Source organism: Budorcas taxicolor, chromosome 2, assembly GCF_023091745.1.
Source record: "Budorcas taxicolor isolate Tak-1 chromosome 2, Takin1.1, whole genome shotgun sequence".
NCBI lineage: Eukaryota > Metazoa > Chordata > Mammalia > Artiodactyla > Bovidae > Budorcas > Budorcas taxicolor.
The window spans coordinates 147933219-147947440 of record NC_068911.1 but is presented as its reverse complement, the minus strand read 5'-3'; the positions used below and the strand labels follow the sequence as shown (position 1 = coordinate 147947440).

The 14222-nt window shown below is 38.1% G+C and overlaps 1 protein-coding gene across 10 annotated transcripts in view; it reads left to right on the top strand.

Moving 5' to 3' along the window:
* The window catches only part of FN1 (fibronectin 1), a 69343-nt gene that overhangs the window by 27654 nt on the left and 27467 nt on the right, over nt 1-14222 (top strand). For 6 of the 10 annotated variants that reach the window (XM_052661243.1, XM_052661240.1, XM_052661239.1 and 3 more), the window contains exons 19-24: nt 448-720; nt 1966-2232; nt 7232-7326; nt 8841-9009; nt 9711-9797; nt 11908-12099. In XM_052661243.1, coding sequence (XP_052517203.1) covers nt 448-720; nt 1966-2232; nt 7232-7326; nt 8841-9009; nt 9711-9797; nt 11908-12099 — 1083 coding nt within the window. Of the gene's footprint in view, nt 1-447; nt 721-1965; nt 2233-7231; nt 7327-8840; nt 9010-9710; nt 9798-11907; nt 12100-13365; nt 13639-14222 lie in introns of all 10 variants that reach the window. The other 4 variants (XM_052661241.1, XM_052661229.1, XM_052661220.1 and 1 more) reach the window with 1 other exon arrangement.

Here is a 14222-nt window from a genome sequence, read left to right as displayed (position 1 = left end):
GGCTATTGGCTTTCCTGATTAAAAATTGACAGCATAAAGCCTTCATATTTTCCCCAAGAAACCCAAGGGGTAGTTCATCTGTTGTTCTTAAGTATTAAGAAAAGATTCATTAAAGTAAAAACCACATTTTTTCTGTTGTCACAAGAGTTTGCTGAGGGGTTTTGGGGGGTATGTTTATTTTAACCCCCACAATAGGACTCTTCATTTGATGGAAACTCATCTGCTTACATTCACATTTTACGTAATAGTTTTAAATGTCAAATGTAAACAAGATGACTAAACCATGAAAATATAACCCCAAAAATGTGTTCTTAGATTTAAAGAGAAAACAGCTTTGCTCTGAAGAGAGGGGCTCTATGAATTGCCTTATTCACATCTGGCAAACTGATTTTTTAAAAATAATCCTCAGCAGGAATTGCGAATGACTGCTTGGCTCTTGTCTGTTAGATAAAGTTCCCCCTCCCAGGGACCTGCAGTTTGTGGAGGTGACAGATGTGAAGATCACCATCATGTGGACACCCCCAGAGAGTCCAGTAACCGGTTACCGCGTGGATGTGATCCCCGTCAACCTGCCTGGGGAGCATGGGCAGAGGCTGCCCGTCAGCAGGAACACCTTTGCAGAAGTCACTGGGCTGTCCCCTGGGGTCACTTATCACTTCAAAGTCTTCGCCGTGAACCAGGGGAGGGAGAGCAAGCCCCTGACGGCACAGCAGGCAACCAGTAGGTTTGGGATCCTTTATCTCCACCCTCCCTTTCCACTTGTGATGAATGGGCAGCACTCCATTCACTCCTGGGTTCACAATTAGAAATAGGAACATACTCAGAGGATAGGAAATGTGTAGCCTCCATAGAGGCTAAATGGTAATCCATTTCCCAAATACATGGGGACATGACACTAAAGGAGCAAAACTTAGCCTAATTTTCCTTGCTAATGGAGACATGGATTGAAAATTTGAGTACTCTTTGTGTAACAAAATATACCTAAGTCAGACTTCAAGTATAATCTTCTAATCCTTTTATAGCAGAATTATTTATAAATAGTAATTGCTAAAACATTCAATGAGCATTAAGCACCAGGTCATATGCTCAGTTCTTTATTATCCTCATGTTTAATCCTTATTTTGAGTTAATAAGGAAGGTCTTATTATCCCTATGGGATATGTGAAGAGACTGAAGCTTATAAAAAATTCTGCAACTTGTAAAGTAACAGGGCTGAGAAATGATGGAGTGGGGATTCACATAGACCTATGTCTTTTTGACTCCAAAGCCCATGCTTTGTTGTTATACTTGACTACCTCTTAAACATTTCCTCCCTCTGAAAAGTGTTTTAAATCATTGTAGGGAAATTGCCAGTTATCACACTCAAGAAGAAAACCAACAATTTATGTGATTCTTTGTGCTAGGGCAAACTCACCAGGGTCTTGCCATGAATCTGAGCTTCTGAGTATATGTTATCATTTTTGTCTAATCTGAATCATGTAAAAGTTACTTTTATTATTCAAGCAAAGGATTAGTCATTGAATAAATGCAGAAAACGTCACTGTGCTCCACGTGGAACTTTCTTCTTACCCTCATTTTAATGGGTTTATTTCTCTTTTCTTCACCTGTTTGGCTCAGAGCAGAACAAACTATAGCTTCACAAGTCCTGGCTTTTGTTTTTAAATACCATCTCTGCCATGTTAGTGTAATTTCTGAGGGTAATGGGAAAATCATGCTGAAAAATCATAGACTTCCACAGGATCAAAGTCAGCCATACACAGCGAGTTATTTCTCATGACTGACAAGAGTTCTGTGAAATTCTCTGTAGCACTCAAGCTCTTCTTCATGGCTTAGTATTTCCAAGGTTTTGACCTTTGTTTCAACCTTGAGAAGAAAGAACTTAGAAAATTCAGTCAAGCTTTAGGATTTCAGTATGATAATTCTGAAGTGCAGCTATTTCTTAACGTGTTTCATCTCTTTTTCTAGAATTGGATGCTCCTACCAACCTCCAGTTTATCAATGAAACCGATACCACGGTCATAGTGACCTGGACTCCACCTCGCGCCCGGATAGTCGGGTACCGACTGACTGTGGGCCTGACCCGGGGAGGCCAGCCCAAGCAGTACAATGTGGGGCCCGCAGCCTCGCAGTACCCACTGAGGAACCTGCAGCCTGGCTCTGAGTATGCTGTAAGCCTCGTAGCCGTGAAGGGCAATCAGCAGAGCCCCAGAGTCACCGGAGTCTTCACCACTTGTAAGTCAAAATTTAAATGTCTCTTCTTGGTGATGTCTCATCTGTATTTACATTCTCTCTCCTTCATCCATTTTTTAAGAAGTTAACTTAGGAAATTTCATGGCGGTCCAGTGGTTAAGATTCTGTGCTGTCCCTGCCCAGTTCCCTGGTCAGGGAGCTAAGGTTCCACAAGCTGTGCCGTGTGGCCAAAAAAGAACAAAGTTAACTTAAAAAACTTGGTACAAGTTTTAAATAATCATTTTTAATTTGAAAAAGAGATATTTACAGTGGTCCTACTCAAAGTGTGATCCGTGGATCCACTGCTGCTCTGTGAGTTGTTTGTTACATGGACCAGTGAGCTTATGCCAGAATGGATCAGGGAGCACACTGTTCAATTTAGTTAATACTTTTTTGAGGCAAAGTTTTCTTGATGAAGGAAGCAGTGGGTTATATGACATATGTTACCAAGATCCTTATTTCCTCCCAAACCAGTACTTTGAATAGCATGGTTTAAGACACCCAAGTTATTCGAAAATTGAATGCTACTGAATTAAATGAATTTACTAAATACTAGTTAAGGCAAGAAAAAAGTCAGCCACTGTGTCTACATCCTGATACTTTGAGCATCGAATGATAGCATTAAATGTGGAAGAAAAACGTCTACCAGTTGAATAGAAACCAACAGAACAAGAAGCTAAGGAAGTGATGAGTGTTGACAACAGCAGATTAAAGTACTTCTGCAGAACAGGATAGCTTTTTTTTTTAACTTTTCTTAAATCACTCTCGAAATTCCACAGAAGGAAAAATACTGACTAATTTTTGGTCATGTCTGTCTTTTGCTCAACACTTTACAGGAAGTGACCTTAAATCTCTTTCATATCTATATCACAATAGAGGACTGTATTCATGAGTTGATTTCTGTTAAATGCATATCATGAATTGATTTCTATTAGTACATCTCATTTACATTATAAAGAAATATGAGACCCATAATTTCTAGATAAGCATTAATTGCTGTTTTTAGCTCATTTTGGATTACAGAAGGACTTAACACTTTTTTAGCATATATTGCAACTGTGAACTAGCTTGCAGTTTCCTAAAAGCTTTCCATAAATCTTACTCTAACTTGAAAAATAGATGTTAAAAAGCATTCAAAAAGTGAATATAGGTTTAGTTTATAAATTACTGTGAAATTTATTTCACACAAAAAAGTGTCTATAAATTTCCTTTGTAGGAATTAATAATTTACTAAAAATTTATTTCCATTTAAATTGCATGTATAAAGCTTGGCAGTAAACGCTTTTTCCTAAGTAGCCACTAGTCATAAACAAGTAAAATCTACTTTTTATCTATAAGCTGACCTTTGAATTTTGCTATTTTATGTGACATGTTACGCAGACTCTAAAATCTATTAACATGAAATCAGTATCTTTGTATTTCTTATAAATACCTGTTTTTATAGATGACATTCATTGCATTAGAACGGAGAGTTTAGTAGTAGTCTTTTTCTGACCACATGTTATCTTTTTTACTTTTTAACATGAAACATATTTTACATAGGTTATTTTGTTGGATAAAATGCCAGTAAAAGAATAAGCATCTTGTTTATTTTATTGAAAAAATAGTTGATTTACAATGTTGTGTTAATATCTGCTGAACAGCAAAATGACTCAGTTATACATATGAATATATATTCATTTTCATATTCTTTTCAATTATGATTTATCACAGGATATTGTGTATAGCTTCCTGTGCTATACAGTAGGACCTATTGTATATCCATCCTATATATACTAGTTTGAACCTTTTAATCCGAGACTCCCAATCTTTCCTCCCCCATCTCCTCTTCCTTTGGCAGCCCCAAGGCTGTTCTCTGCATTTGTGAGACTTTTTTTTTGTAGATATGTTCATTTGTGTTGTGTTTCAGATTCCACAGGTAAGTGATGTATGGTATTTGTCCTTCTTTCTGACTTCACTTAGTATGAAAATCTCTAGGTCCACCCATGCTATTTGCTGCAAATGGCATTCATTCTTTTTAATGGCTGAGTAATGTTCTATTTTAATGTATGTACCACATCTTTATTCATTCATATGTTGATGGCCATTTAGGTTGCTTCTGTGTCTTGGCTATTGTAAATAGTGCTGCTGTGAATCTAGGGATGCATGTATCTTTTAGAATTATAATTTGTCTGTGTATATGTCCAGGAGTGGAATTGCTGGATCATATGGCAACTCTATTTTGAGTTCTTTTGAAAAACCTCCATACTGTTCTCCATAGTGACTGCACCAATTTACATTCCCACCAGCAGCGTAGGAGTGGGTCCTTTTTCTCCACACCCTCTCCAATGTTTTTTATTTGTAGACTTTATAATGATGGCCGTTCTGATAGGTGTGAGGTGGTATCTTATTGTAGTTTTATTTATATTTCTCTAAGAAAAAGCATTTTTAATGATATGATAATAAGTGGAATGGGTGGGGCAATTATTGGCTATTTCAGGTACTTTTGGAGACTTTGATATACTGGACATGTTACTTTATTGTGTACACAATATTGTGTACACAATTTATTGTGTACATTTATAAAAATAAAATTTTATTTGAGTTAAGTGACAAAACTTCTTTTATTAGATAAAAGTGATGCCTTGTACATAGTATGCTTTCAAAAAATATTTGTTGACTAGATTGTGAAAACAGCTCAATCAAAGTTAGGTTTAACATTTTTTTCTTTGGCCTCACTGTGCAGCATGCAGGATCTTAGTTCCCTGACCAGGGGTAGAATCCATGCCTGCTAACCACTGGACCACCTGGGAAGCACCCCCACACTTTAGATTTAAATAAGCTTCTGTTAGCAGGGAGTTCTGAGGTTGTGAACATCAGCTGGACTTGCATATTTTTGGAATTGCTCTAAGTTTCTGTAGTTTTTTTTTTACTGTTACCACACTAAATTCTGGAATAACTTTTCCGGGTTTTATAACTTGTACTAAATTCTTAAGAGCGTATGGTGGGGGTAGGAGAGCTCTTTCTGGGGGGAAACCAGCCTACTCCTTTATAAATAGGGCAAATTTTTTTTTTTTTAACATCCAGGCTGTCCTTCACCTAACAAGACCTGCCAGAATCCATAGCTCATACTTACAGTCACATTCTTTGTTTGCCATCAGTTTGTGGGTTTGTGGTTTGGAGGGTTTCCCGTAATGGTGTTCCCAGGCAGACAGCATCATCTTAAACTTGGGAACCTTTTAGCTGGCTGGCTCAAGCAATAGAAAACACCCAATCGTAAAGCCCAAGACAGTTGAGAATTTTTTTTTTTTTTTTTTAAATTGTGGCTTTCCCAGATGTTCAGTGAAAGAAACTGACTGCTCCCTGAATTGTTTCTTGTGGTTATTAAATGGTCACTCAGGGATGGCCATGGCATTTTGGCAAAGTCAGTGGCAACCAAATAGTGTATGATTTCAGTGACTCTGGGAAGGCATCATGGATCACCCATCCTAATTCTCCTGAAAACATCATCAAAATAATAACATACTCATGAAACATGCCTCTAAACCAGTAGAACTTCAGTCCAGCCATTAGAGCAGTCATTACAAAGCAGCCCACACACATATTTTGTTTTTTCAGACAACAGGATTTTAAAAGTAAGTTTTTAAAAGTTGCACATGAAAATCTAGATTGGAAGACAATTGCAGTGCTGGGCCTGAATTTTCCCATGACTGGAGCTGAGTAATAATAGAGTAGTCTTAAAGACTCTTAATAGTCATTTGTCTAAGTCTGCAGGATGTCTTTGTCAAATCAGCCATTCATAAATGCATAAAAATGCATTTACTAGGTTTTTCTTGGTGGGTACAAAAATTTGGTTGGGATGCAAAGAGGAAGAAATTATGAAGGCCATGTGCCATGGCCACATGCTTGAAAACCTGGAATTTGATTCACCTGATACAAATGCCTTGACGTCTAAGACCTCACCTTTCCCATAGCAGCCAATTATTGAAATGCTTGTTCCCCTTATTACAAGATTTAGTTGTTCTGCCAATTATATTTTAAAGAGTTTAAGTTTATGATAAGGTCTGTAAGACTGTTGAAAATGTCTATCTCAACTTTGTATACACATACTTTTCCTTTTTTTTAAGTAGTATTTTCACTAAGAAATAAAAGTGATGTCAGGATCTAGGAGATTTGAAATCAACTTTTCTTATAATACCTAATTCCAGTGGCAGAATGCTAAATTTCTGTAGTGTGATTATTCTGAATGAATAATTATATATTTAAAGAAAGACTATTTAGAATTTATAAGTTCATCCATGGTGGCAGATTTTGTTTAACTTTTCATATGGCATCTCTTTTTGCAACCAAAAATAATTGGCCATCAGGTTGAAGGGGAAGGGAGTTTGGGGGACAATGGATCCATGTATATGTATGGCTGAGTCCCTTTGCTTTCCACCTGAAACTATCACAATATTGTTTTTTAGTTATTCCTATATGAAATAAAAAATAATAATTGGCCATCATTATGGAATGACTCAGCATAATTGTCTATAATTTAGCCATTGTTCTCAAAATAATGATTAAGAAGCAGAGTGATAATCAGTTTGTGATGACCAATTTTACATTTTATATGGGATTTTATACTGATGATAGGGAAAGTTGTTATCATCAAACTCAAATCCCAAACATGATGAAAATACACAGATTACGGAATCCAAGGAGTTGAAAGGGTCCTCTGTGGTCATCCAGCTCCTCGTTATTCAAATATGATTCATGGACCTACAGCATTAGTGTTATGGAAATGCAAACTACCCAGCCATATACGCACCTATAGAATCAGATCCTGCATTTAAGCCAGGTCTCAGATGATTTGCATGGTACATGAAAGATTGAAAGGCACTGATCTACTCCAAATTTTCATGTATGTTACATTTTGGATCGTTAGTTGACTGAACTGAGGTACTGGATAAAAAATACCTATCTGCAGTCTCTGTGATTTCGAGGTTTGAACACATGCTTTTTTTTTTATTCCATTTCACAGTGCAGCCTCTAGGCTCCATCCCACCTTACAACACAGAGGTGACTGAGACCACCATTGTGATTACATGGACACCTGCCCCAAGGATTGGCTTTAAGGTAAATTGCAGATGTTCCTAATCTCTTGTGATACAGCCCTGAGGTGCCCTCGTGTTTCTGGATCTGGCTAAAACAGGACGTTTCAAGAATTGGGTGACTTGGGTTTTGTCCTGTTTCTGTTCATACCTCACTGGCCACATTGTCAGGGCATCACAGTACTTCTGCCTCCCTGAATTGCTGGAAAGATGGATTGAGGCTGTAAAAGTGCTTTGCAAAGAAGAAAACATTAGTATGAAGCTGTTAGTTGTTGTTATCTTATTTTCTCTATCCTTTCCCCCAGGGAATTACATTTCAAGATATATATAGGGAAACCACATTTGTTGTGTTGTTCTAAATAGGTATCATGTTCACAAAAACCAATTTAGGGAGGCCAATTAAACTCAGAATAGCTCAAAAATCACATTTTCATCCGATCAGTTTCATCTCAACTTGTTCAAAGCCCTCGGGTGAATCTCTTAATAGAAGTTAAGATTAAGCTCTTCCGTATAGATCTGGATACTTGTTTTTTTAAAGTAATGGTATTAGGGAAGTGAGGAATACAAATGAATGTGTTTAAAAGATTTCCTTTCTTTGGAATTTAGAGTGTGGAGAGAGAAATATTTATTATACTTGAAAATTAAGACTAAATCCTAATGATTGTTTGTTTTAAAATATATACCGAAGACCACTTCTGTTTTGAAATATGCAATAGCATACTGATAATTACACTACTTAAATACAGAGAATCCCTTTTTGAAGATTGTCAATGTATCTTTTAAATTTCCCTTATTGCCTGGAGAATCCCAGGGAAGGGTGAGCCTAGTGGGCTGCCTTCTATGGGGTCGCACAGAGTTGGGCACGACTGAAGCGACTTGGCAGCAGCAGCAGCAGCAGTGTCGTTTGGCCTTATACTTTACTAAGGCTGCCTCCAGAGTTGAACCCTGATGACACAATATTACCTAGGTTTTTTTAAATAAAATACTAAAAGGGTTGAAAATTCTGGGCATAGTAATCTTAATTCTTCTTTTGTAACATACCAATCTTGCATTTGAAGCTGTGAATATACTTCTTCAAAAGGAGTGTTTTTGGAGTACAAAGTGTTACAGGGGCTGGTACCTAAGTTGAATGTTAGTAACTCATTAAAGGGAGAACTCAAGGATTTCTTCCAGCAAAAGGAAATAAGAAACAAACAGACATGTAGCCGAAAGCCTTTGTGTACTTCTGGTTTGTACCAGGAGGTTATTTATCAAGCGAAACAATATGTAATGATGTTTCTCTAGAACCTTCCATTATAAACTACCTTAACTTAGTTTTGGAAGATACTTGCCCTAACTGGCACCCTCCCCCCAATTCTGGGGAATTTCCAGTGAAATTATTTAATAGGGCTAAAGTAAGGTCCCAACTCATTCCCAACTGAAAGCAGAGTACAGTTCCTGAGGAGTCTACATTATGCGAAGCATAACCACAACTTCTCAGCAGTAACCCAGCTCTGGAAATATTTGTCCTTGGTGTTTATTTTGTGTTCTTTCTCCTAGCTGGGTGTACGACCAAGCCAGGGAGGAGAAGCACCACGAGAAGTGACTTCAGAGTCAGGAAGCATTGTTGTGTCTGGCCTGACTCCAGGTGTGGAATACGTTTACACCATCTCTGTCCTCAGGGATGGGCAAGAGAGAGATGCACCAATTGTGAAGAAAGTGGTGACACGTAAGAGTTCTTTGCTTCTTATCATATTTTAAACTATTGCACTTTTTAAAGGTAACTTATAGCGGTATTGCTTTTTTACTTACGATAATGACACAAGGGAAAGATTTCATTCCTACTTATATTATTAGCTATTCTCTAAGTCTGGAGTAGCCAGTTCAACTGATGTCATATAATTCATGACATCAGAAGTGTTCTTTCCATATCAAAAATTATCTGTGAATTGACAACACAGAAAAAGATTTCAGCAGTGTTGCAAAGTTTAAAATTGTAACAAAAAAAAAGTGCTTTCAGAGAATTGCTATCCATCATTGTTTTACAGTACAACTTCTTTATTTTTACTGATAACTGAAGGAAGAGAGAGAGGGAGGGAGTGGGGGGGAAGGGAGAGAAACATTCTATAGCTCAAACACTTTATGCTAGTTTTGTGTGCATGTGTGTGTGCATGCTAAGTCACTTCAGCCGTCTCCAACTCTCTGTGACCCCATGGACTGTAGCCTTCCAGGCTCCTCTGTCCATGGGATTCTCCAGGCAAGAATACTGGAGTGGGTTTCCATACCCTCCTCCAGGGGATCTTCCTGACCTAGGAGATGAACCCACATCTCTTACAACAGCTGCATTGGCAGGCAGGGTCTTTACTGCTAGCACCACCTGGGAAGCCCCATCCGAATGTTAACTGTTAATTAAAATTTTTTCCTGTGTAGCACTGTCCCCACCAACGAACTTGCACCTGGAGGCAAACCCTGACACTGGAGTGCTTACCGTCTCCTGGGAGAGGAGTACCACTCCTGGTAAGCCCACAATGTATCAGAGGACAGAATTCTAAGGGTAATGAAAGGTAGAAATGACCTCACTTTTACAGAATGAAAAAACTTGGAAAAAATTAACTTATATCCATTGTCACAAATGTTACAGAACTGGGATTGAAACTTAAGTGTTCAGACTCACTCTCACACTCAGCATCATGTATTTGGATCTTAATTGTCAGTTTTACTTATTTCAATACTGAGAAATTTGGCTAAATGGTATTCCGTGATTGTTTGATTGTTTTTTTAAAGCTTTACATAAAGCTTTTATCTAAACTCTTTCACACGTATTTGTACCCATGGACTGTAGCCTGCCAAGTTCCTCTGTTCATGAAATTTTCCAGGCAAGAAGAATACTGGAGTGGGTTGGCATTTCCTCCAGGAGATCTTCCCGACCCAGGAATTGAACCTGTGTCCCTGCATTTAAGGCTGTTTCTTTACCTGCTGAGCCATCAGGGAAGCCCCATACAATCATAATATGTGTAGAGATATCTATGACAATATTCAAGTATCATTATGGAATGGGGCAATGGCAAGAGAAATTTTAGATATTCCTGATCTTTGTCAAGTCCATGAGAAATGTTAACTAAAATATTTATCATTGGTTATATTGGGGGAATTACTATTGAAATATCAGGATATTCATTATTGGGAAAATTCTAAATTAGAAACAAATGCCAACGAATGTTGATGACATCCATAACTACTATATGTACTTATTAGATGGCTTTGTTTTGCTTATTATTTCACTATTCTGATTTGTACTTTCATTTTTTAAAAATAGTCCTTACCTTTGCTGGGGTACACAGTTGAAGCAATTATCTCTAAATCAGATCAATATGTGCTGTCACACACAATAAAGCTAGCTCAAAATATCCTTTTTAATTCCCTCTGAAGTAAGGTGATTTTGGTGAAGTTTTCGTTACCTGTAGAAGCATCATTTAAGCCCAAACTACACCATTTCCAGTTGAATCACTTTTAAGTTGAAACTTTTAGGTTGGCGAGTTTCATGCTTGTCAGCAGCTAGATCACTAAGATTTAGTCTTAATGGATGGGTTAGTCTGTCCATCTGAATGGTCATTAGCACATGTAATGACCCATTTATTTCCCATCCAGTTGGAAATCCTTGTATATACTACTTTAGTGGTCACCTTATTCCTAATTATAAAATGTACCATCATTTTCTCCCTTTTTAGTAAGTTTAACTTAAACATACTTTCTCACTTTACTCTCAGTCTGTCCCTGTGACTCTCTGGCCATTGCTAGTTTAATTCGAATGTCTCTCTCCTCCCCGCAACCCTCTCACTGCCCCACTTCGATGATTTCTGAAGTCTTCAGCAGTTAATACACTATTTTTTTTAATTTGGCCATGCCATGCAGCATATGGGATTTTAATTCCCTGACCAGGTATCAAACCCAAGGCCCCTACATTGAAAGCGTACAGTCTTAACCACTGAACCATCAGGGAAATCCCAACATACTTTTCCTAGAATAAATAGAGTCACTTTTGTTTTTCACTTTTTCTCCTTTCCTTATTGTTGAATAGTATTAGTCACTCAGTCATGTCTGACTCTTTGCAACCTCATAGACTGTAGCCCGCCAGGCTCCTCTGTCCATGGAATTCTCCAGGCAAGAATACTGGAGTGGGTAGCCATTCCCTTCTCCAGGGGATCTTCCCCACCTGTAAATCCCCTAGGTTCAGACCTTATTTTAATAAATGAGGAGAACCTATTTTGGGGAGTATGCCTAAGGGTGAGAGCCAGTTCCGTGCTAAGCAGGTATAATAGAATATCCTTCAGCTGTCCTGCAAATGATCCACTAAGTAAAATCAGGGTACATATGGTAGGAGGAACATGGAATTTAAGACAGAAGAGCCTTTGGTAATCATTTTCCCTTTCTAAGAGTTTCTTTAAACTGAGGATATTAGTATCTTCTTCAAAGGGTTGTTGTAAGCACTGAATGACAGTAGGCGGAGTCTTCAGCACGTAAATATTGAGTCCTTTCCCTGTTCGCCTTCGAGGGTGCATCAGTCTAGTAATTGGCTCTGGGTGGCAAAGGTTCTGGGCAGTAACTTTCTCCTTTCTGTTTTCTGCAGACATTACTGGCTACAGAATCACCACCACCCCCACAAACGGCCAGCAGGGATACTCTTTGGAGGAAGTGGTCCATGCCGATCAGAGTTCCTGCACCTTTGAAAACCTGAGTCCCGGCCTGGAGTACAATGTCAGTGTTTACACTGTCAAAGATGACAAGGAAAGTGTCCCTATCTCTGATACCATCATCCCAGGTAATGGAAAAATCAGCTGTTATCTTCAGAGAGGCAGTTCCAATAAGAGTGGGGATTAACCTCTTCATCCCCAGATGGTTGAGTGTGTCAAAATATGTTTGGGATTTAATTCTGACCTCCCAACCACACTCTCTAGAACCATGACGTCAAAGCCACTGTTTGGACAAATGCTTGCTGTTAACCCTGCTTGACTGTCTGTGCTTCACTGGGATGCTCTTTGTCGCAATGGTATGCAGTGGAGTGGCAACCATGGCATTAACTCTGTACTGTCCGCTCACGTGGAAATATTACTAAAACGATGTCATATGTCTCTATTCAGTACCAACAGGCAAAAAGTAATATGGTAAATGCATCCCATGTGTACATTTTTGCCTGATCTTACAGTCTCTATATGTGAGCACTGAAATAGCTCTTGGTTGACACACACATTCAGTTCCTCATCTTGCTATTTCAAATCCCTCTTTTTTTTTAATTGAAAAAAAAAAAAGGAAAAAGAAAGGCCACACTTTTAGGGTGTACTTTCTTGTGGACTGAATGACAACATTGAAGAGACCTACCTTGGGATAGGTTTATTGTTCGTCCAAAATTGAATCATGACAGAATGAAAGTGTTGGACAGATTGTGTTCTTTGCACGATTTGGTAGAAAGCTTTTACTAATACTAATTAAATAACTTTGATTATGAAACGAACAAAATATTAACAGTGGCCTTGGACTCAGGCCTGTCTTTCACCTGAATGTGCTTTTGAATGGCACATTTTATACCATACATTCATAATGCCGTAGCATTATGGCCCTGATGTTGTCATGAGTTTTTCTATGGGAAAAAAAAGAAGAACTCATCAGTCAATTTTTTTGACCTTTTTCGTGCAAGCTTTATTCTCCTACTAAAAAGTTTTAGATTATTTTTTAGACTTTGCTGTTACTTACTATAGATGTTATATCTAGGTTCTAAGAATGGTTTTGATATCCCAAACAGGACTGTAAAGAACCTGAGAGGTTCAAACTTTACTGTTTTGGGGATTTTCAAGAAAGAAACAAACCAAAATCTCTAAAGGAATATTGTAGCCTATTTTATTCTCCCAGAGAAGCGAACTATTCATGGTGCTTAAAAGTCTTTTCAGATAATTTGGAACAGATTGCATATTACCATCATTGCTTTAACACTATCAATTTTACCACTAGTAACCTGATGTACACTGCTTTATTTTTTCCTCTTTTTTGCCTCTGTTTTCCTTTTGCCCTCTTTTGCTTTGTAACTCAATAGAGGTGCCCCAACTCACTGACCTAAGCTTTGTTGATATAACTGATTCAAGCATCGGCCTGAGGTGGACCCCGCTAAACTCTTCCACCATTATTGGGTACCGCATCACAGTAGTTGCGGCAGGAGAAGGTATCCCTATTTTTGAAGATTTTGTGGACTCCTCAGTAGGATACTACACAGTCACAGGGCTGGAGCCCGGCATTGACTATGACATCAGCGTTATCACTCTCATTAATGGCGGAGAGAGTGCCCCTACTACACTGACACAACAAACGGGTGAATTTTGAAAACTTCTGTGTTTAAGACATGGATGGTGTTGCATGCTGTCCCCAGTCACTCTGGTTAAATGTGGATGTTTCAAGGGAAAACCCAGCAATTTCCCAAAGATTAAGAGAGGGTAAGGAGTGGAAGGCATATGCTTCACTGATTGGATGAAGACATATGCAGTAGTCTTAAGTACATTTTCACTGAAGCCATGAATATGAATTTGTATAAAGCTAGAGAAATATAGATATCTGATCTATCAAATAAAAAATACCAATGGTTCATTGAATTTGCAGACCTGGAATTTTTTTTTTTTAATCTAACATTTATACCAAACTGTATCAAGAGCACCAGTTAATAAGAAGAAATGTACTTCCAAAATGTACCATTAGACTCTTCCTTCTACTCTTTCATAAACTCTACCATCTTTTTTGTGAGTGTCTAAAAACTAATTGAAATTTAGGTTAGGGTGGAAGGAGGGTTTTTTGGTGGTAGGAGAAAAAGAGACTTTGGTACATTCTAGGTTTTATTGCCATGATAAGGTGAAGAAACTCCTCTTTAACCACAGACTGGGGACCAGCATGCAACATTATAAA